This window comes from Typopeltis vanoorti, chromosome 1 (assembly GCF_054136105.1).
Source record: "Typopeltis vanoorti isolate ZY-2024b chromosome 1, IOZ_Tvanoo_1.0, whole genome shotgun sequence".
Classification (NCBI taxonomy): domain Eukaryota; kingdom Metazoa; phylum Arthropoda; class Arachnida; order Uropygi; family Thelyphonidae; genus Typopeltis; species Typopeltis vanoorti.
The window spans coordinates 58,894,648-58,918,982 of NC_143549.1; the positions used below are offsets into that span (position 1 = coordinate 58,894,648).

Here is a 24,335-nt window from a genome sequence, read left to right on the forward strand (position 1 = left end):
ATGAAGCTGTGCTTCCTATGGTCTCCGTTCAAAAAGACTCTTTTGTGTGGCCAGCTATTTTGATGTGCTGTAAGCAAAAAACAGTGAGTAACGAACATTTTTATTATTAAACTCATTGGAAAATGTTAAACGTGTAAACTAAATCTTGTGATATATATTTCTAGGTAATAACATATTTACATTATTCTCTGTGAATATACTTGTAAATAATATTTCTGTAAATTAAAATGTTCATTTGTAAACTTAAATGAACAAATTTTGGTGTCGTTGGGTGTTCTCCATATTTAAGTTACACCACTTATATTTTTTAAGTGACAGTGAAATTTTTACTCACTTATTCTGTTTCGAAGTTGATATATAAATTCATAATTTTATACCTTAATACAATTCTGTTTAATTATGGTAAAAAAAGGTTAACATTTAATGAGGAAAAAAAGTAATGAACGTTTAAGATCTAGAAAATGACAACTATACAAGGACTGCTTGTGTATATTTGGTAACATAAATCTTTAAGCAGAATCTGTAACAAAGATCAAAATATTGCTTGAGTTATATATATATAAGATTATTGAAAACGTTGATTTCTTCTTAATTAGGCATGGAAAAAAATTTAAGATTTTTTAGTCACTTAATCTGTTTAGAAATTGATATATAAATGCATAATTTTATCCCTTAATACAATTCTGTCACTAAGAACCAAATAGGGGTAGGGTAAATGGGGCGATGTAACATCACTGCCATCCCTGTCTGTTCTTATCAGATGTAGATATGAAATACCACACACGCTTAAAATACCAAATCGTACTGCCATGTGTTATCCCTACTGCGAAATTAATGTAGCGAACGAAATGAAAAAAATAACGGGAAAACTGATATCCAGTACTCGGTTATTTTAGTAAAATGTCTACTGGTACCTGTTGACAATAAAACGTGAATGTAAAAAAAAAAAAAACCTGTGATGATATCTGGAGAGGTCTGAATGGTGATGTGCAGTTGTTTGCAGATGATGCAAAGCTGGGCAGAGCTATCAGGAGTAGTGTGGATGCTGTAGCTTTGCAAGAGGACTTGAATACACTGTCTGAATGGGTAAATAAGTGGGGATGTCAATTCAATGTCTCAAAGTGTAAGGTTTTGAAATTTGGGAAGCAGAGATGGGATGTAAAGTACACAATCGGTGCGAATATCTTGAAAGAGGTAAATGAGAGATCTGGGAGTGATTGACAAGGACCTAAAATTTCGGGGACATGTTACTAAAATAGTGAAGACAACACAGCGGATAATGGGAATGATGCGGAGGACATTGACTTGTAGAAGTAAGGATGTTATGGTTCCTTTGTATAATGCTTTGATCAGGCCACATATGGATTACTGTGCACAGATCTGGTCACCTGGTTTTCAAAAAGATGAAATTGCGTTGGAAAAAGTTCAGAGGCGATTGACTAAGGTAGTTTCTGGTCTCTGGAATGTAGAGTATGAAGACAGATTGACAAAATGCAATTTGCAGAAATTGGTGGATAGAAGGAGGAGGGGATATGATTGAGACATATAAGCTGTTGAGTGGTTATTACCAGATTAACGTCGGGGAGGTTTTGCACAGAATGGGTGAGGATAGCAGGAGAACAAGAGGTTATTCCTGGAAGCTGTATAAGGAGGGTATGAGCAAGGGCGTGAGGAGCAGGTTTTTTGCATGGAGAGTGGTGAGTGATTGGAATGCTTTGCCCGAGAGTGTGGTGTGTGCAGAGACAGTGAATATGTTTTAGGCACAGTATGATAAACTGTGTGTATAACAGTGGACCTCCCATGATGAGTCTTTGACTCCATGGAGGTTTTTATAATAATAATAATAATAATAATAATAATAATAATAATAATAATAATAATAATAATAATAATAATAATAATAATAATGATGTCTCTTGACACTAAACTAAAAATTCCTATAGTCTAATAGTCTAAATTAGGGATGAAATACCACATACACTTAAAATATCAAATCGTACTGCCATCTATCACTACTACAGTGAAATTAATGTAGGGAATGAAAAAAAATTGTGTGTGTGGGGACATCACTGATGTCCAGTGGTTAATTATTTTAGAACTGCTACCCATTGACGAGAAAACGTTAATATAAAGAAAAAAAACACTGCTGGCGCCATCTCTTGACTCTAAACTAAAAATTCCCACAGTCAAAATTAGGAATGAAATACTACACACTTATATTGGAAAACTCTAGCTGCCACCTATTGACAAATATTATCCCATAGTTCCACAATCGAGCTCCCGTTTTCCATTTTTCTATTATGATACGTATCGCCAAATTTACGACCATATGTATCTCTGGAATATATTATATTTTTCTTTTGAACAGGCCCCATTTCAATTAAAACAACTCGTAATTTTTCATCAATATTTCCCCATTCACCTGGATCTTCTAAATTTACAGAGACTAACAATGTGTTAGTTTCGTGGTCAATTACAAATAGCCTTCTCCTAACTGTTTTTCACTTAAATCCTGCATCTTGTTATCTTGTTCAACAGTTGTAATAGTACTTTCATTCAAACTGGATGATGTGCACGGTTCGTGAACTCTGATTTCTGATGTATCGAGTTGGTTACAATCTGCATCAGAATATTTTAATATTTTAACAAATTATTAAGAGCCCCAGTTTGTTTCTTAATATCTGCTTCTTTTGCAGCATGAGGCTTATTTTGTGCACCAGATAACTTTTTTTTTAAATTTTTGATTCCATTTCTATTTTATACTCACAAGAAATTATTACACAATACGACACAGAGACGAAACAATAGTCCGCACTGCACTACTGTCAGTAGCCTATTGAGATGCATACTGTTATAAATCTACTTTTGCTATCCTGTCATTACTGCGACATTGTAACATTTTATTATTATTTTAACTTTGTATACTTGTAATTTCTATTAATTACTTGTGATGTCTTTTTTCTTTACTTTATACTTTATTCTCCGTTATTCTAATGTAGCTGTGCATGCTTTCTATCTCTCTCAGAATCTCCTTTGTTTATATTATTACATGCTATGTTTACAAGTCAAATAACATTTATTTAAATTACTATGAAATGTACACGAATTTAAACATTAGGGAGATTGCTTTCTCTATCATTCTATAAAAACTCTTTAGCAAAATTTAGGACCTTTTTTCATCAACTTTAAAATACTTTCTTTAACACAAAACGTAATCTACTCTCAGTTTACAAATTTTACCTATTGAACTCCAAGCTTACTCGCAAAGAGGTTACCTAAATCTCTCTGTTAAGTTATCTTTACAAATTTGTTATCAATTTCTAACATGCCAATTGATTATCTTAAGGACACTTCTTAACCTTATTAAACATTAAACATATATCTGAAAAGTCTTTCTAATACAACAATAAGAGGAATTATATAAACGTTTTGAACTTACAAAGGCTCTGTATCTCACAATTAGTGAAAAGTCTTTCACTAAAAGTTCTATGGCAATTCTTTTATCTCAGATCTTCATCTGGAATTTTGGCTTTGGCTATATCAATATGGAATGTAGTGGAACTCGTACAGTTCCGGATAAATGTTATTTTCCCACGGCGAAAAGAGAAACTTACGAGCGAAGATACTTCGGGAAATTTGCCTCGCCTTTTCTCCTCTACTTGGGCTCGCCGAAAATGCCTGGACGACTGCTGTCTCAAGTAGCTTGAATTGCCGCCTCTAAGAAACTGAAAATTCTGTCTCCAAGAAAAATGAAACTGTTGTCAACTGTCAATCAGGATCCCTCTGGACTGGAAACTTTTCTCTTCTACAGCGTTTGGGACTTCTCCTTTCGGCAATTTGAAAGCCCTGTCTGTGGCCTAGAAGTTGTTTCTCTCTAGTGACATCTCGAACCGAGAAGCTCCTTTCTGGAAGCGGAAAACTCCTTTCTCAACCAACGTCTGGATCTGGGATGCTCTCTGACAATGTCTGGAACCGAGCTGCCTCCTCTTTAACAGCGTCTGGAACCGGGCAGCCTTTCCTGTCTATCTGTGGATATCTCTGGAACCGCTCCCCCCCTCTACATCTGCAGCAATCTCTGGATCCGTGCAGCCCCTTCTGTTTGCTTCAGTCCCTTTTTATTATACCTCCTCTGACACCTTGCTTGAAGTTTGGCAACTCCAAAGAATCAGTATGATTCTTTCATCTTAAGTTTCAAGTTCAGCACGCCTTTTGTTCTCCTCCGCTTTCTTTTAATTGTAAGTTGCCGGCCTTCGGAAAGTTGTTTGAACCTTTCTGACTGACTTAACAGATGTTTACACTTAGAGCCTGCAAGCTTTCTCATACAAACAAATTTTAATAACAATCTTTCTAATGCCGCCATGTAGATCTATTGTTTCGGCGATATAAACATTGCCTTTGTTTTTAACACTCTAACATATTCTTATTAAAGTAGTATATGCAGTTAACTTCCAAAGTGTTATTTACAATAACATCTAAAACAAACTATACAGAGACAAACAAAGTTTATTTTTACAATAAACTAATAAAACAAAATTTAAAAAAATAAAATAAATGGGACTTAACCTAAGTAAACAATCGAATATAATGTGCTTTGGAATATTTAAGCTACAATCGAGTTTTTACAGTACCATATGACTGGTTACGTAGCAACAAATGTTTTGTATGAAAACCATTCACCGTTTCACTTGAGATTCTGGAGGCAAGCATTTAGCCTGCTCTCGCTACAAAATTGTAAACAGCCGGCAATATAAAATTTTTTAAAAATTTTTATTCGGTGCATCCGGCCTTATTTATTTCAATATTGATCATTCTAAGAATTTTTTTTGTTTTTATGATAAAAATTTTGTTTCTTAAAAATGAACTTATGTTTCCTAAAAATAACCCGTGCCCCGGCGCCCCCTTCGTAGCGGCGCCCGCATGCACCGCATGCTCTGCATGCCCGCTTCCACCGGCCCTGGGTATACATTGCAGTTTCTCATAAACTTCATTTCTGCTATTGTTAATCTTTGTCTTTTTGTTTTATTGTCCAGATTTCGCTTCCATACATTAAGACTGGTAGGGCTAATGTATTGTATACTTTTAGCCTGGTTTGTTTTTGAACTAGGTTTGGTTTAAATATAGAGTTAATTACACCCGTTATTTTTAAATATTTTGCAATTTTTACGTTTATATCTTTTTCATTTTCATATGTGATCATACATCCTAGGTAGTTAAATGAATTCACCTGTTCTTACTATTTTAGTTCTTGCTGGATCATGTCCTTTAAAGGTAGTTTTTGATTTTTCTGTTGATATTATCGTACCATAATCTTTGGATATCTCATTTATATCTAAAATGGCTTAGCTTTCTGTAAGTTATCTTCAGAATTTGTAATATTATTTGGTCGTCGGCAAAGAGGCGAGTGTTTAAGTTAACTGTAGGAGAAAGTTTAATTCCTCGATGTAAATTTTTATTCCATTTTATTATTATTTCATTCAAGTAGATATTAAAAAGAGTTGCTGAGAGGGGGGCATCCCTGTCGACCCCTTTGTTTATCTCTCTCGTATATGATAGCTCGTGATTTAATCTTATTTGTATTTGATTATTTTCATATATACTTGTGATAGCTTTTAGGATATTATTTGGTATTTGTCTTTATTTTAATATGTTAAATAATATGTTTCTTTTAACTTTGTCAAATGCATTTTCAAAGTCAATAAATGCAATATGTGTTTCTAAATTGTATTTTCTTCTTTTCTCTATTATTAATTTTAGGTTAAAGGCCAGGTCTATACATGGTCGTCCTTTTTTAAATCAATTCTGTACTTCAAGAATAAAGTTTTCGGAATATTTCATTAGTTTGTTATTTAAGATTCTGCTATATATTTTGTAATAGGAATTTGGTATACTGATACCTCTATAGTTTTTAGGGTCATCTCCATTACCTTTTTTAAAGATAGGAATCAAAATTGCTTTTTTCCATTCCATTGGGGTTGAGTAAATTACCAGTTGAGTAAATTTTATTTAAAAATAATAAGAGTATTTCTTTGAATCTTGTTCCTGCGTATTTATATAGTTCTGAACCTAGCTTATCTTCTCCAGGTGATTTTCCGTTTCTTGTTTCTTTCAAGCTAATTTCTAATTCTTCTTTAGTTATTTCCTTTTCATTTTTGCTAATTGTTTGCCAGTTGCCTTTTTTAAAATATTTGTCTGTCCACAGTTCTGTGTAGTAATTTAGAAATTCTTCTAATTTCAATTTAGTGATTAATTTTATGTTTTCTTTGGTATCTGCATTTAGGTGTTTCAAGGTCTTATATACATTGGGTCTTATTTTATATAAATTATGTTCTAAATTAGAAACAAATTTGTTCCATGATTCTCTATGTCTTTTTCTGACTTCTGTTTTAGCTATGGCTCTTATTCTTTTATATTCTATTTCTTCTTCTAATCTCTTACTGCTTAACCATTTGTGATAGGCTTCTTTTTTCGTTTTGATTATTTCTTTGATTGTATCATCCCAGATCTTCAGTTTTTTTCTTTTATTGAATTTTTTGTCTTTCCTAAGCTTTCATTTGCTGCATCGTTTTTATATTAAGCCATTCTATTTCTATTTCTCTTTTTTGTTTTATTTTATCTAGATATTGGTTAATTCTTTGTTCATATAGCCCACTGTACATTTGTGTCATTCATTAGTCTAGTTTTATAAACATGTGTTTCAATTTTTCTTTCTGTTCTTGTTACTTGTAGCCATTTAGGTGGAAATCTTAATTTTATTTTAACAAGGAAGTGGTCACTGCTTATTTCATATCCTCTGTGAACTCTAACATCTAGTGAAAATTTTGATGTCTTTTCATTTAAAATGAAGTAATCTAATATTGATTTCCATCCTCTTGCTGCCCAAGTATATTTATGTATGTCTTTATGTTTACAGAAGGAATTCGTTATTTATAGGTTATTATAAACTACAAAGTCGATCAATTTTTTACAATTCCTGTTTAGAGTCTGTTTTCCATGTATTCCTATATTATTATTAATTTTCGTGTTTCTAATTCTTGCATTTAAGTCTCCTGCTAAAATTATGTAATCATTTTTATTTATTTTATTATATATGTTTTGTAGCTGATTATAAAAATCAATATTATCCTGTTCTGTTCCTTCTTCTGGGACATATAAACCAATTATTGTTAAATAGCCTCTATCTATTTTTATTCTAGCTTCTATTATTCTTTCATTCCGTAATTTATAATGTTTTATCTGTTTTCAAACAGAGTGATGAATCCAAATCATGAATCCTGCTCGTGCTCTTTGGTCTCTGTCGAATCCACTGTATATCACATTAAAATTTTCGGTTCTAATAGTTCCTTGTAATTTCTTTTTTGTTTCAGTGATTACTGCTATCTTAAAGTTTCTTTCATTTAATAACTGATCTAATTCTATTTCTTTATATACTATTCCTCTTATATTCCAGTTTGCTATGTGTATTATATTTTGTCGTTTCCATTTTTGTTTTACCTTTTCCATTCCAGGGTCGTTTCCCATAGATTCAATCCGATTATCTTTTTCTGTCATCTTACAAGTAGGATTGTGTTCTCAATGTCAGGGGATTGGCCTGACGATGGAATAGTTCAGTGTTAAGGTATTTCTTCGAGTAAATTAAAAAATCTTTTTAGTAGATAATGTCCCATTGAATGTCCATAACGTCTTTTCTTGATGATAAAATTTTAAGGGCCACATGCCATGTAAGTATGGTGAACCTTTTATGGGCCGCCGACCCCTGGTCTAGAATGTTTAGATACCTCTTGGAGGCTCATAAAAGGTTGACCATACTTACATGGCAAAATTTTATCATCAAGAAAAGACGTTATGGACATTCAAGGGGACATTATCTACTAAAAAATCACACCATCTCCTACTGTGCAAATTAACAGGAATCAGTATGGAGGTGTGATGGTATAATGTTTGTGGCACAACAAGTAGAAGTCCATGGCCAAAACAGGATTATACCATCACACCTCCATACTGATTCCTGTTAATTTGCACAGTAGGAGATAGTGTGATTTGTCACTCTATAACATAGCTTTCCAAGCTTCCATATCTCACTGTTCTTTTAATTCTCTTCCTCTCCCCACCAAACTTTTAATTTCTTTCCAATACTTTTAATGCTTTATTTATACACTAGTGTGCAAAAAGTAAGTGCGAATACTCTTTCGGAAGATTATAACCCAAATTCAGGAGAATCGGCATCTGGCAATTTGTGTAACTAACTATTTTGAGTAGAAAGCAGGTAAACCTTGAAATTTTCGAATTCCTCGAAAAAGGTCACGTGATAGCACTCAACAGGATAAAAGGCTGCGCTAAGCGAATGTTGCATGAAGCGCTTTTTCGTGAAGGAATCAAGTTGCAAACTTGGATGCTTTGTAATTCCTCAAAGATATAATCTAAATGATTTCAATCGGGCAAGAATTATTGGAAATCTTGAAGAAGGACGCAGAATTACTGATATTGCCAATGAGTTTGGAATCTCGTGTAACATGCTATCCAGGATCTGGGCATTATGCTCAGATCCTGTATACAATGCTTTGTGGTAGATCAAGGGCAACCTCTTAGCAAAGAGGTTGCCCCTGCCCTAGCACGGGTTATACTGGCAGATTTTTTGGTTGTAACAGCAAAACATAATCGACGCACCACAGCAAGTCAGCTTGCTAGTCGTCCATTCAAACATTCAAACATAAATACATGGATGTGTCGACCAACTATGCCAAGAAGTCTGTGACTAGTTGGTGTATACGTCAGACGGTTCCTATTTTGTGTCCCGTTATCCATAGCTAGTCTTAGAGCACGTTTTTTTTTTTAAAGATACTCTAGTTCAGTGGTGATTGCATTCTTCGGCGCTAGATCTCCCGAAGAAAGTGCAACTTGAGTTCGATTCTACTCTCCGACTAGAGGATCTTTTTCTCCTTTTTTTCGACTGCTTCCCGAGTTAGTCGATCTCTGGCACGGGCATGTGGGTTTTTTCTTCCTGAAACTGGGGTTTTTCGTCCTGGAAACTCAAGAAAATCGACTGTATCACCCACACTATTTCAGGCATTAAAAATATTGCATAAGGGTAAGCGACCACTAGATGGCGGCACTGTTAGCAGTCTCTTCACTGCAATCTCCATAAATTAGTCATGTCCTTGGACCAGCTTTTGAATCATTTCTGAATCATCCCCGACTTTTCCATGTAAGAGATAAAATGCGTTATCTGATATTTTTTTTTTTTTTTTGAATTGTGCTGAATTGATACATTGCTAGTTGTATGTGTAACGTTTTAAATCGTAATAAAGCTTGACACTCTCAGAAGCTAAAGTGGAAGAAATATCTGATTTAGCTATAAACACACATGATAATACCAAGAAATTGGTATCATCCCGTAATATTTACTATACGAAGTAATATGAAACATAATTAGTGCGATGCCTAGCATCGCACTAATTACGTTTAATCTCAGATAAATATGCATATGTCCACAATACACTCCATTTGAAAAAGCATATTGTTCTTATCGTTGTTTCTGTTTCACATATTAAATTTCACTTTTTGTTCTTGCTAAGATTTCAAGTGCAAGTATAATATCATGTTCAAAACAGGGGTTTTGAACTCTAAAGGTTTAGAGATCTAGCGTTTGAACTGATGGCGCTTCATTTTATATATTTCATGAAAGTCTTAAGTTTTTGTCCTTAACAGAAGGAAAAAAAAAAACACTTTGGAAAGCGTATCGTATCCCAAGTGTAGTATCCTGGTCTCATTCTTTAGTTGTTCTGCTATAATTCTAACCAACTCATTCTTAGTTTGAGTTAACCCAGCTGCAGTTGCAGGATGAAATAAAATTGTTGAAGCTGGTGTGCATTGAAAAATAAAAACAGATATAAGTGTGATTATCAGAACGAAGTGAAAGCCAGATAGCATAGCATTCTTTCCCAAAGAGTCTCTCTTCATAAAACCGATGTACTTCCTGTGAATTTCCGTTTATATGTTCATAATAACAAAACCGCTTATGCCGTTAATTCACCATAGGATGTAGTGAGGCAATTTACCTCTCTAACAGTGGCGGCTGGTACATAAGCACTACGACATCGCAGTACCCCAAAGGAAAAAACGAAAAAATTAAATTTTGTTTGTGTTTATAAATAATAACAATGCTTACAACATTATATAAATGCAATACAACATGCTAAATGTTATTATTGTTAATAGTATTAGTAGTAGTAAGGGCAACTCCAAGGAGTCCTTAGACTCATCGAGGGATGCCCTAATATCATGTCAAGAACAACTATTCAACATTCACACAGTATTTATCATACTTCGTCTTGAACTCATATACAGTCATGGCACCCACAACAGATTCTGGCAACTTATTGTGCTCATTCACCAATCTCCAAGTAAAAAAAAAAAAACCTAGCTCTAACACCCTTGCTAACCACACACTTGCCCAGCTTCAATGGATGGCCTCTAGTCCTCCCACCACCAGTCCTATTCTCAAAAATATCTTCTGAATTAATCTTATAGAAACTCTTCAGTAATTTCAATGTCTCAATCATATCACCCCTTTTCCGCCTATCAACCAATTTTTGCAACCCACAAATCTTCGACCTGTTCTCATAAGGTTCATTCCATAGACCTACTATCATCTTGGTCACTTGTCTCTGGACCCTCTCCACCTGCTCCCCATCAAGAAGAAATTCTGGTACCCAAATTTGGGTACAATAGTCTAGGTGTGGTCTTATCAAGGCTCGATACAGAGGAACAATAACCTGTTTGTCTCTGCTCGTCAAAGTATTTTTCAGCAACCAAGTGATTTGATGAGCTGATTTAGCCAGTTTTGTGATGTGCCTCCCCCCCCCCCCAAACTTCAACTCCCTATCCACCAACACTCCCAAATCCCTGGCCACGTCAATCTCCTGGAGTACAGTTCCACCAATGTGGTATACTGCTGCTGACCCTTTCACGCCAAAATGCATACCCTTATATTTTGCTATAATAAATTGAGATCTATTCTCCTTAGTCCACCCTCCAAAGTATCCAAATCATCCTGCAAAATTTCGACATCCTGTGCATTCACTATTGCTCTACTCAACTTTGCATCATCAGCAAACAAATGAACAGTTCCTCTCAGATCCTTTCCTTTATCGTTAATGAACAAATTAAACAACAGTGGTCCAAGAACAGAACGCTAATGCATACCACTGGTCACAGGCCGTCTTTTGGACTCTACTCTTGAATAAACCGCTCTCTGATATCTCTCCATCAACCACCCTCCTATCCATCTCACCAGTGGCAAACTCAGGATTTAATCTTGGAGGGGGCCGAGTACTCATAACTTAATCTTGGGGAGGGGAGTCGAGTTGAGTTGACGATTTGAGAATACACACTACGCATTGCATTCGACCTATGACTGAGCATCTGCAGTGATAGCCAATACATGATACCCGTGATCTCTGGCCCGGCTCGGGCAAAAAAACATATCGTCCCAGCACTACTTCGTTTGCTTTGCGTTCACAACGGCCGTGATTCCCAAGAGCCAGATGATATTCCCACCTTATGTGACCGCTAATTCATAAGTACAGTAGTATAGAAATAGAAGACACGACACAACAGAAATAAAAAAATAATAATTAAAAAACATTAATTAGGAAAAGATTTTTGGAAAATTTTCTAGTTTCTTTTTCACTTTTTTTTTGGGGGGGAAGGGCCCCTTTCCCCCCTCCCTGGGTGCGCCAATGCATCTCACAACCCTATATCCATCCCCATATGCTGCAGTTTACTGATTAGAATTCCATGTGATATCCTGTCAAAGACCTTAGCAAGGTCCAGTAGGATCACTGTTAACCCAATACCTTATCCAGTTCAACCGTCACTGTGTTAAAAAACGTGAGCAAGTTACTGATGCATGATCTACCCTTCACAAAACCATGCTGTCCCCAATACAGTATCCTGTTTTCATCTATCCATTCCTGTATTCTCCTCTTGACTATTTTCTCCAAGACATTGACAACGATTTCTAATATGCTGATCAGTCGGTAATTTACAACAGCAGTCTTCGAACCTCATTTATGCAGTGGAACAATTTTCCCCTCTTTCACCTCCTTGGGACTAACCCAGACTCGAGACTCAAATTAAACAAAATGGCCAAGGGCACTGACAATTCTTTAGCCGCTTCATGTACGACACGAGCTGGTATACCATTCAATCCCACAGATGTATTGACATTGAGGTTTTGTAATAGACTATTCACCTCCACTTCATTCACCACCATTCCCGTATAAGCTGTTCGTTCCTCTATTCCTGCAATGTCACTACCTGGATGATATACTCTAGCAAAGTGCTTGCTCAGTAATTCCACTATATCAAGTGATTCGGTTACCTCCCTACCATCGGCATTCTTTAAAATCATTATGCCGTATATATTTTTTCTTTTACTTGCAACATATCGAAAAAACTGTTTGGGATTCTCTTTAGCCTGCATGGTTAATTTTCTTTCATAATCCGCTTTTGCTTTTCTTACCGTTCGTATACCGTTCATGTGCCTGCAGGCAAGGCCGCGTCCACCCGAGAGTGCAAAGGGTGCTCCGCACCCGGGCGCCAACATTGATAGGGCAGCAAGTAACAAATATCAAATATTTATTTTATGTAGCTAATATCTAATTTGGATTATACAATGCAGTATAATCATTAATAGTAATAATATTCATTTCTTGGTATATCCTACATCGTAAAATTTAACTAATATAATATTAATAACCCTTACTTTTAGATGTCAGAAAGAAAAAGATTTTCTGCAGCAGAATATAGAAACTGAAGAGCACAGAAAGAAGAAAATGTAAAAAAAATTACGACTCCTATTTCCAATTATTTTGCATCTACATCTTTATGTACAGACAAATCTTCAGTTTCTGGAGAAAATTTTGAAGATCTTCTTCTTCTGCCATACATTTAACTGAAGATTCCATAGCTGCTAAAAAACGATGCTTAGAAAATTCATCTTTCACTTCTACAACTCTCAACAGCTCACTCGGTTTACCGGAAGAAACAGGTGACAAAAGCGTGTGCAATACAAGTATAACAACTGAAAACTCTCTTATGAATTCTATCCTGAGCATGATTTGGATGATCCAGGAAAGTGGCCTTTAAAAATAATAGATAATCGATAATCTCAAAATGATTCTAGTAGATGCTGGATGTTGGACAAAAACAAATATATGCTATTGATTTTCCAAAAGATGAAAAAAAACAAAAAAACAGATCATTCTCAGCAGATTATTACTATAAACGATTAAATAATAACGAAAAGATATACAGAAATTGGTTATTGTCTTCTAAATGCAAAAATTCAGTATATTGTTTTCCTTGTAAACTTTTTAACGATAAAATTAATACGGTCGATGATGAAATTGGTTATTGCGATTGGCAACATTTATCGAGAACATTAGAGTGCCATGAAAAAAATGAAGCGCATATCAAATGTTACAAGTCATGGATCGATTTAAAAAAGTCATTTATAAATAATAATACAATAGATGCGGTAAATGAACAATTAATAAAACTAGACAAAATCGTTGGAAATAGGTAATAGAAAGGATTATTTATACAGTTCAATTTTTAGCAGTAGCTTTCAGAGGTAACAGTAATAAACTTTTTGAAGATAGCAATAATTTTTTTAAAATTAATAGAAACTGTAGCAAAATTCGATAATGTAATGGCAGATCATATACAGTAAGTCGAATACAAACCGATAAGAACAAAATGCCACATTTTTTAGGCGAAAAAATGCAAAATGAAATAATTTCAATAATAGGAGAAAAAATAAAATCTAATATTGTTAAAATGCTAAAATTAAATAAATATTACGGTATCATTTTTGACACCACTCAGACGCATCTCACGAAAATCAATCAAGTACTGTTTTAAGATTTGTCTACCTCGATAATGACTACAAAAAAATCGAAATCAGAGAACACTTTTTAGGATTTTATTCAATTACTGACTCAACAGGCGAAGGTTTAACAAAATTTGTTGTAGATTTTTTGCAATCCGAAAGTATAAATCGTTACGATTTATGTGCTCAAGCATATGATAACGGGGCAAACATGAAGGGCAAAAATCAGGGTCTCCAAAGGAGAATATTAGATATGAACCCGAGAGCGTTTTACTTACCATGTGCCGCTCATACGCTTAATCTAGTTGTAAATGATGCTGCAAGTGTTCCGCGTGAAATAGCAAATATTTTTTTTCATTAATTCAGGAAATATAATTTTTTTTTTTCTAAATCAGCCTATCGTTGGAAAATTTTAAAAGAGGAATGAGCAAGTTTTACTGTTAAAAAAAGTTGTGATACGAGATGGTCAAGCCGCATAGACTCTGTAAAAGCTTTAAGGTATAATTTAGAAAAAATATACGATGCTTTATACATTTTATATCAAGATAAATCAAGAGATAGCGACACAAGGAACGAAGCAGAATCATTATTATTAAAAATTAAATCTTTCAAATTCATATGTTCTCTTGTTATATGGCACCAAATCTTATCGAAAATTAATGTCATAAGTAATTTGATGCAAAATCCAGACTTAATTATGTCTACAATAATGAAAATGTTGATAGATCTAAAAAATTATTTAAAGGATTGTAGAACAGATGAGGTATTCAAGAATATGTTAGGGGGAAGCAACAGAAATTGCAAATACAGTGGATTCTGATTCAATATTTCCTTGTATGCCAATAATCAGACCTCGGAAAACAAAAAGATTATTCTCGTATGAAAGTGAAGATGAAGTTATTGAATCGCAAGGACAAAATTTCAAAGTCAATTTTTATTTAGTTATAATTGATATAGCTATTTCAAAACTTGATGAAAGATTTACATCTTTATTTATTGAAAGAGCATAATGATTGTCATAATTTTTTCAACAAATTGTTGAGAATTTTTAATATAGGTCTGTTTGTCTGATATGTCCTTTCATTAAATTTGCAAGATGTTTTGCTAGTAGGTAGGTAGGTGGGTGAGGATCTTCCATCCTCAATATTCACCAACGTTGTAGTCGATGAGGTGGTCAACAGTCTAAAGGACCTCTTCCCTCAGGACATCACCCATTTGTTCCATCATTGCCTGAAATCAAATTTCTTCATAGTAAATAACATTGTATACAAAGAATCAGAAGTCTAGCCTTTTCACCACCATGCACAGACCTATTTATGAAAAAACTTTAAAAAGAACATAATGATGTTTTTGAATTTTTAAATGACATTTATTTATTAAAACGAATGGAGAAAAAAGAAAAATGAAAATATTATTATTATTATTATTATTATGAAAACCTCCATGGAGTCAAAGACTCATCGTGGGAGATCTGCTGTTATACACACAGTTTATCATTATTGTTAAGATTTTAATATTGTAAAGATTTGGAGACAAAATTGACAGATGGTAAAGATTCTGATATAATCTCCTTGGAATTATGTGAGAAAATAGAAAATATTATAATCTATCTTAATCCGAATATGAACACATTTTCGGTACTCGAGTATATATTTTCAAATGATCTTCTTAGTGTTTTCCCCAATTTGTCAATAACACTAAGAATTTATTTATTGAATTCCTTTTCAAAGCTGAAAATTATAAAAAATCATCTTCTTAGTACAATGACACAGGATAGACTCAACAATTTAAGTCGTATTAGCATAGAACATCAAACTGCTACTAATTTAGATATGGAGGATTACTACAAATCATTTTGCTACAAAAAATCACGTCAAGTAAATTTTACATAAAAGCATGCGCAATTAATCTTTGTTTATATTAAGAAATAATTGTTGTTCTTTTTTTGTTTGTTTTTGAAAAAATGTTAAAAAAATAACTATACAAAACTATGAATTCTGTGCTTTTAATAAATAAGACATGCAACTTTTTATTTATTGTAGTAAATGCTACATGCAATTTCTTTTAGTTATTTTTTTAAGGGCCGCCCACCCGATGGCAAATACCCTTGGTGATCCCCCTGCCTGCAGGGGGATCACCAAGGGTATTTGATATATTTTTGCCAAAAATATTTCATCCTCACCATGAACACGCACCAATAATAAAAGTTTCGCATCTCACATAAATAACGCGCGCAAGCATACAATTTATCTGTAGCAACACTGCTCAACGAGCTGTGTAGGATTCACTTGTTACTTGCGGTGCAAGTGCAAGCGAATATCAGTGAGTCTCAAAATTCTCGAAGTTTGTAAATTTGCATATTCTCGAATATGTAAATTTACTTATTAATAAACTGGTTACTGATTAGGAAAAAATGAATTATTTTTCTTATTTTGTATATGCAGCACCCCTACTTTAAATTTTCACTGGCAGCCACTACTCTCTAACTTGTGTAGGTAGTTCAATCGCCACCGAGAGCCAGTTGGCAGAAGATTATCATCAATTATAATCGGCATCTGGTGAAGAGACCGCTGAAAGTTATGCCATGTCACGGTCCCTAAGCCTACACAATATATTTATTGTCGGTAATACTCTGGGTTCAAGGGGTTATTTTCTTGAGATAACGAAAAATAATCCCAAGAAAATTACCCCTAGAACCCACATATTACCTACAATAAATGTATCGTGTAGGCTTAGGGACCATGACATGGCAGCACTTTCAGCTGTCTCTTCACCAGATGCCGATTATAATTGGTGATAGTCTTCAGCCAATTGGCTCTCGGTGGAGATTGAACTACCTACACAAGTTAAAAACCAGTGGCTGCCAGTGAAAAATTTAAGTAGGGGGTGCTGCATATACAAAATAAGAAAAATAATTAATTTTTTCCTAATGAATTATCCTAATTTTCCTAATGAGTTAAACTGTCTGATGGAACTTCTAATTGACGATTACATTCTAAATGAGAATGACTTTCATCAGACAGTTTAATGCTGTGGTTGCAAACACTATTTCCAAATAACTAAACAGCAACAAGAACTACATATCAGCCAGTTCATTAAACGTGAACTGAGCCCTGACCATTATTAGACTTAACGCAACCACATTCACATGATTCATTGAGTTGTGTCTATCTGATTGCATATACCGGCCTGGTTGGTCGAATGGTTAGCGTATCCGCTCTCCAGCCAAAAGGCTGCGATGGATGGCATTGGTGTAGATGATGAAGGTAAATGTGGTTGGTGGAGTTGTGGACACGGAGAGTTGTAAATTAGATGCCCACCCTCGATGAGTCATTGGACTCCCTGAAGGTGTTACGTAATAATAATAATAATAAATAATATTTCGGCTTTCGTGGTTCAACTAGAAACGACTGTATCTCGGAATGCGAAGTTTCGAGATACTTATCGCGATCTTCTCTCAATAGTCTTGAGGTGTAGAATATATCTTAAAGTTTTTGACAGAGATGTGGAACCATAAAATAAGAGATATATATATATATATACAAGCCATTAGGAAAAAGAAAACCAGGACGTCCTCTTAAACGATTCAACGATGACTTCTAAGGCCGGAACAGGCCATACTAGGCCTAAATCCTTGATACGTATGATGATGATGATGATGATATATATATATATATATATATATATATATATATACTTATCGCGATACTTATTGCGATATATTGCAGTATATATGACAGATATTGCACAATATATTCATGATATACGTAAAATAAGAAATAGTAAAAGATTAATAAGCTGTTCTTGATTACCTGACAGTATTTCTGTTTCTGTCAGGGACGCGCCGGCCATATGTGCAATGTGTGCGACACATACAGGCGCCAGAATAGTAAAGGCGCCAAAGAGGAGGAAATACTTTAAAAAAAAAAAAAAACGTTTTTTAAAGTGATATTTTATTGGAGGCGGGGGATAGGGGCGCCAACTAAAGTTTTGCACACAGGCGCCGGACACTACTGGTGTGCTATAGTTCGACCACAGTTTGTAGGTCTCTGCTCGTCGTCTTGCCAAGAATGTCGATTCATGCTGAAGGGGGAGAAAGAAATGAAGGACGTACGAATTGGTCGCCAACACGCGAAATCACGTGCTTTAGAGGTAAAATTTTCCAACCTGTTATACAAGCAACGTAGTTAACTACAATGATCATAAAAGAGAAGTCCATTTTTAATTTTCCGACGTGTAATAATAAACAACTCATCTCACAATACGAACTGATTACCCTATTATCGGAATGGATATTCCTCCTGTTGACATGCGCAGAAGTGTCGAAGTGTCTCGAATCTATGGGCGAATTATACTGGGTATAGTGGCGCCAACTAAAGGTTTGCACACAGGCGCCAGACACTACTGGCGTGTCCCTGGTTTCTGTTTCCGTAATATTCATCACTTGCTACTCAACACTGATTATTCATCCCTGATCAAGGAACTATTATGCAGATCCCGTAAATTAAATCATGTGAACTTTTATTTTTCGTGGATAGTCATGGTCACTGGCGATTTGAAGATTTGGAAGCGACAAAATTAGGGCGGAAAACTGTTGGCATTTTGTGTTCCTTACCCTAACTTTCATTTTCCAAATTCTTCATTTTCATAATATGCATTTTTAATTAAAAGAAATTTCGAGTTTTATTTAAATGGCACTGCAGTTTTAATTCAATGAAATTTTTCGCTCAGTGCAAATAAAATCATAAAGCTATCAATTTATAGTATTTTAACATTCATTATCCAATTGTGTTATTACCTTATGCAGTACTGACTGTTCTGCCATCTATGGGCCGTATTTTGTCTCTTTTAATTTTCTATCTGACGGTTTCGTGTGTTGATGGGGTTAATGGCAAGTGTGACGGAAGATGTCTTCAGAAGGTAAGAGGAGTAACCACGAGGTGTTCACGAGGGCGTTTTGTTTACATTCTTGGATATTCGTTTATTTGATTAATGTAATCAACTTTTTGGTGGCATTTAATGATGATCTCAAGCTGTGTTCTAATATTTCATTAATAAAGAAGTTCATACATTAAGAAGGGCTAAATTTGACCTTTTTTAATGTGTTATTTCTGGAACTTCGTTTTTATATTGTTCCTGGTACATGAATATTTACGTGTATTTGTAACAGTTTTTTAATGTTTTATTTATTTTTTGTTTGTTTGTAACAAAAAAAAAAAAAAACAGTTTTGAATGTTGGCATTTTATAATTTCTCAACACAAATTATTCTCACCATTCAACAGGTTATTTGGGGTTCCGTTATATCACAAATAACATGTTTGATATTTGAACTTAGAAGATGTTTATATTCGAACATTGACAACGAAAGATAAGGAAGTGGTCATTCCACTGTAGAAAGCTTTGATAAAGCTACATGTCGACTGTTGTGCACAGATTTATTTTCCTGGATTAGATGAGCAAGCCTTGGAAAAGGTTCAGAAGGGGGAGGATAACAGAAGATGTTGGGCTTATGGAATATTGGCTGTGGTGGCAGGTTGAGAGAATTTCGCTTACAGACTAGAAATCTGCCAATTAGAAGAGTGGCTGATATGATTAAGACATAATTTGTTCAAAGGAATTTATAAGCTAAGCACCCGAGTTTTTCAATGGGTTAAGCAAGGGGAAAGAATCGGAATTATGTAATTTCCTCAATTATAAACGTGTTCTCCATAATAGTAAGGCATAACTTTTTTGCATGAAGATTGAAGTAGTTTGTGAGTAGAATGTGTTGCTGGATGAAGTTGGTGATTGCACAGTGTATTGAATCACTAAGGCAAGGCATGACAGAATTTCATGGGGGTGATGTTTTCAAAATAGTAATAACATTATTCTCCGTGGCTTCAAAATATCCATGCTTTAAGGTTACCGTAATAAAGTGTCACAAGATGGAATAATGGTTTTCACACAAACAGTAATAGGAATACTTTTGCCCTACTTTGTATTTACTTTTTGTTTGCAAGTTATACTACATATTTGCTAATGTAAATGCGTTAAATTTATAATTCTTTGTACTCGGAAGCAATTTATTTTAACATATTGAAGCTAATTATCACACTTCATTTTTACACTTGCATGCATTTCTTGATGAATACAATAAATTGAATTATATAGCATACATAGAAGATAGTAAGACAATAAAAGCATATGAGCAGTTTGTTGCCACAAAGTTGTGACAACAAATCGAGCTCTGTGGCATTAGTGGTGTGCCACAGAGCTCTGTTCTTGGGCTGCTAGTATTTAATTTGTACATTAATATATAGGAAAGAATCTGAATGAAACTATTCAATTGTTTGCCAGTGATGCAAAATTGGATAGAGAAATAGTTAATAATGGATGTCAGTTTAATGTAAGAGCATAAGATTATGCATTTTCATATGAAAAGATTACCAGCTGTGTAACATAGTAGTCAAGATGGTAAGACCCCATCTTGACTACTGTGCTATACCTGCATATCTGGTCCCCTGGGTTTCTTGGGGATGAGGAGGAGATGGAACGGATCCAGAGGCAAGCGACCAAGATAGTAACAGGTTCAATGGAATGAATTTTATGAGGACAGGTTGAATATTTGTGGGTTATAGAAATTGGTTGATATGCTGAAAAGACGTGATATGATTGTGACATACAAATTACTGAATGGTATAGAGGAACTTTTCAGAACAGGTCTGGTGATGGAAGAACTTGGGGGGGGGGCATCCTTGGAAACTAAGTAAGAGTGTAGTTAACAGGGGGTATCAGGGCTAGATTTTTTGCATAGAGAGTGGTGAATGAGTGGAATAGGTTGCCAGTCTGTTCTGGGTGTCATGACTGAATGAGTTCAAAGAAAAGTATGACAGATATTGCATGAATGTTGGATTCATGCAAAAACTGATGTTTAGGGCCTCTGAACATCAGATGAATCTAACGCCATGGGAGTAGCTCAAGATAATAATTTGTGCACACAGATTTTTCATAATATATGACATTGACCAATGAGTCATCCATGAATTTAAGTTATGAATTCTTTGACACCTTGAAGAATCAGCTTCATTGAAAGAAGCTCATGACATATTGAGCAAAATATATAGGAATAATAAGTTATATTTAGTTTTCTCTTACCTGCATATCTGGTCCCCTGGGTTTCTTGGGGATGAGGAGGAGATGGAACGGATCCAGAGGCAAGCGACCAAGATAGTAACAGGTTCAATGGAATGAATTTTATGAGGACAGGTTGAATATTTGTGGGTATAGAAATTGGTTGATAGGCTGAAAAGACGTGATATGATTGTGACATACAAATTACCGAATGGTATAGAGGAACTTTTCAGAACAGGTCTGGTGATGGAAGAACTTGGGGGGGGGGCGGCATCCTTGGAAACTAAGTAAGAGTGTAGTTAACAGGGGGTATCAGGGCTAGATTTTTTGCATAGAGAGTGGTGAATGAGTGGAATAGGTTGCCAGTCTGTTCTGGGTGTCATGACTGAATGAGTTCAAAGAAAAGTATGACAGATATTGCATGAATGTTGGATTCATGCAAAAACTGATGTTTAGGGCCTCTAAACATCAGATGAATCTAACGCCATGGGAGTAGCTCAAGATAATAATTTGTGCACACAGATTTTTCATAATATATGACATTGACCAATGAGTCATCCATGAATTTAAGTTATGAATTCTTTGACACCTTGAAGAATCAGCTTCATTGAAAGAAGCTCATGACATATTGAGCAAAATATATAGGAATAATAAGTTCTATTTAGTTTTCTCTTACATGTGTGAGGCTGTTTATTTAAAAAATTATACTATCTAATGCACCTCTAGAAAAAAAAACAAATTCAGTTATAATCTATTACAGAAAGACCCCACGAAGCTGTCAGGTAATCAAGAAAATCTCAGTTGTTAGTGGTGATGCTTTCATTATGCTTTATATTGTCAGCATGACTGGCAATACTAGATCTTAAAACAGCAAAACAAAAGTTGGCTCTATTTCACCACTAAGTCATCACTGTACTGAGATCGCAGAAGCTGCCTCATGTACTGTCAAGGAGCTCAGCATTTACAAGCTATTGTTGTACAGGCATCTCCTTGAAATGCAAAGACTCATTGTAGAAGATCCATTCTGACGTTTATACAATACATATTACATTAGCTCTCTTTAAACTCATTCAGTGGCAAAAGCTCTCGTGACCACCTTTGGTAATACTTTTCACTCATTCCCTGCATTCTCCTTGCTCTGACTTTCCAGTACTCATTCCCTGCTCATTTTCCTTTCCTTACTTTCCTTTACTTACTCATTCATTACTCATTTTCCATTACTCATTGTACTCATTTTCCAGTACCCATTGCTGTCATGTACTGGAAAATTTCTTGTGCATCAGTGACATAAAATCCTTATCATGCTCTGTCTTTTCTGGCTATCAGCAACACTTTGCATTACCTTCAGTTATCCTTATAAACAGCATTCTAGACATCTCATTGTGTTTATCACTTAATTCAAGATCTCATTCTCAGAAAACACAGGCTATCAGACTGCAAAGAAGTAAGGATGTGGGAACAGCAGCTTATAAAGAGTAATAATCCCTTTATCTCTGTCAGTGGATTTATATTGAAGTGATATTTTGAACTATCTTGCATTAGGTCTTCTGAATTTCAACTTCTTGTCCTCTTTAACTTCAAAACTCTTGATTTAATCACTTCATTTAGCCTTACAGTTTGTTATATTAAAATGTGGCAAAGTGTAAGGTTTCTCATCAGCATCATCAATTTTCTGATGTTTTCCCTTTAAGGAATATACAAGCCACTACATAATTAACCTTACCTTATTATTAATCTTCTATTAAAAATTTCTTCCAAATTAGTCTAATTTGTCAGCACTGCAGTATTGTTATATCTAAAACATTTTGGCTTTCTAAGATACTTCTAACTTAATCCACCTAGACCTTTGTCTTCCTCTGGGTCTTTTTTTCTGCTATATTGGCATCAAACAGTTTGTTTTCAAACCTTTTGTCTCTTTTTGTTTGTGACCATGCCATCTTAGATTAGCTCTGCTCACACATTCTTGAATACTAACAATATCACGTTCCCAATATCTTCATTTTTAATGTGATTCTGCCATTGATGTCATCTGTTTACTCTCCCAGTTTTTCTCAGAACTTGCATCTGTGGACTCTAGTTTTTGTGATGAAGCGCTTTATTTCTAACTCAACTCTTAGATCTGTATTTTAAAACTGGTTTGAGCACTATCATGTATATCACTAATTTAGTGTTTTGGCTAATTTCTCTTTTATTCCATGTAAATTTATTCAGCTGACTCGACATCATACCAGCATTGTTTTATTTTATTTTTTATTTCCATATTTAATTTGCCATCTTCACTAAAAACTGCCTAAATAGCTGAACTATTTCACTAGATATTCTGTCGAGAATGCAGCTGAATTTTTTTAGGTTCTTGGTTTTTTTTTTTTTTTTTTTGTTGATGTTCATGACATTTGTTATGATTCAATTTATTTCCTTAACCTCCATTGAGTCACAGTAGTACAATCTATTGTACCACTCCTTAAACTCTTTCACTGTTTGCACTTTCACCACCTTTCTCAGGAAGTGAATTTCATGCTTCTATCACTCTCCGAGCAAAAAAAATTTAATTTTTAACCTTTTACTCACTATTTCCTTTTGTAACTTCTAGGGATGGTCCTTTGTTCTTTCTCATTTCTACCATATGCAAAATTCCTCAGTAATCTGTTAATAATCCTTCAACAGCTTGAATATGAGACTAATCGGCCACAATGAGTCTCAGGACTCCATGCAGATGCTGTAAATAATGTAAATATGTTTTTTTTAATCACATATCTTTGTCACATATCTCCCTAGCTAAATAAGTGTTTTCTTCAGATCTGCCACTGAGACTCCAAGGTTTGGTTCTTGTTTTCAAGCTGTTACATTTTATCGTCAGTAATGTTTGCATAGTTATATATCTACAGTTTGTGTAAAAACTGTTCAACTTGGATTATTTTTAAAACTTTCTGTTGTTCTCTGCAATGTGATAATTTATTTTTATCTTATGTAAAACTAAGTGATCACTTCGAATTTCAAATCCTTTGTATACTCTTGTATCCTGAAGCATCGTGAAGATATCACTATCAACAATAACATTGTCAACAAGGCTTATGTTATTTTTTAGAAGGTTTCTGTATAAACATATTAAAGGTGTACCATAGAAAAATCAAAAGCATAAATCAGGCTTACATAACATTATGTGACAACAGGCATCTTAGTTTGCTGCAGTATAGTGACATTAAAAAGATCAAAGTAGGATATGAAATACATTTTCATATCCTACTTTATATTGAATTGTATACTGAATTGAATATAATTATACTGAATTGTGCGTCCTGTTTCCCCTATATAGGGGAAACAGGACGCACA

At 34.6% G+C, this 24,335-nt stretch overlaps 1 protein-coding gene across 1 annotated transcript in view; it reads left to right on the top strand.

Moving 5' to 3' along the window:
• Positions 1-18,767: 18,767 nt before the first annotated feature.
• The window catches only part of LOC150110021 (ankyrin repeat and FYVE domain-containing protein 1), a 532,825-nt gene continuing 527,257 nt past the window's right edge, over positions 18,768-24,335 (top strand). Inside the window, 1 exon segment of the mRNA XM_090395273.1 lies at positions 18,768-18,814. Within this exon segment, the coding sequence (XP_090251399.1) occupies positions 18,802-18,814 (13 nt within the window). The 5' untranslated portion in view covers positions 18,768-18,801.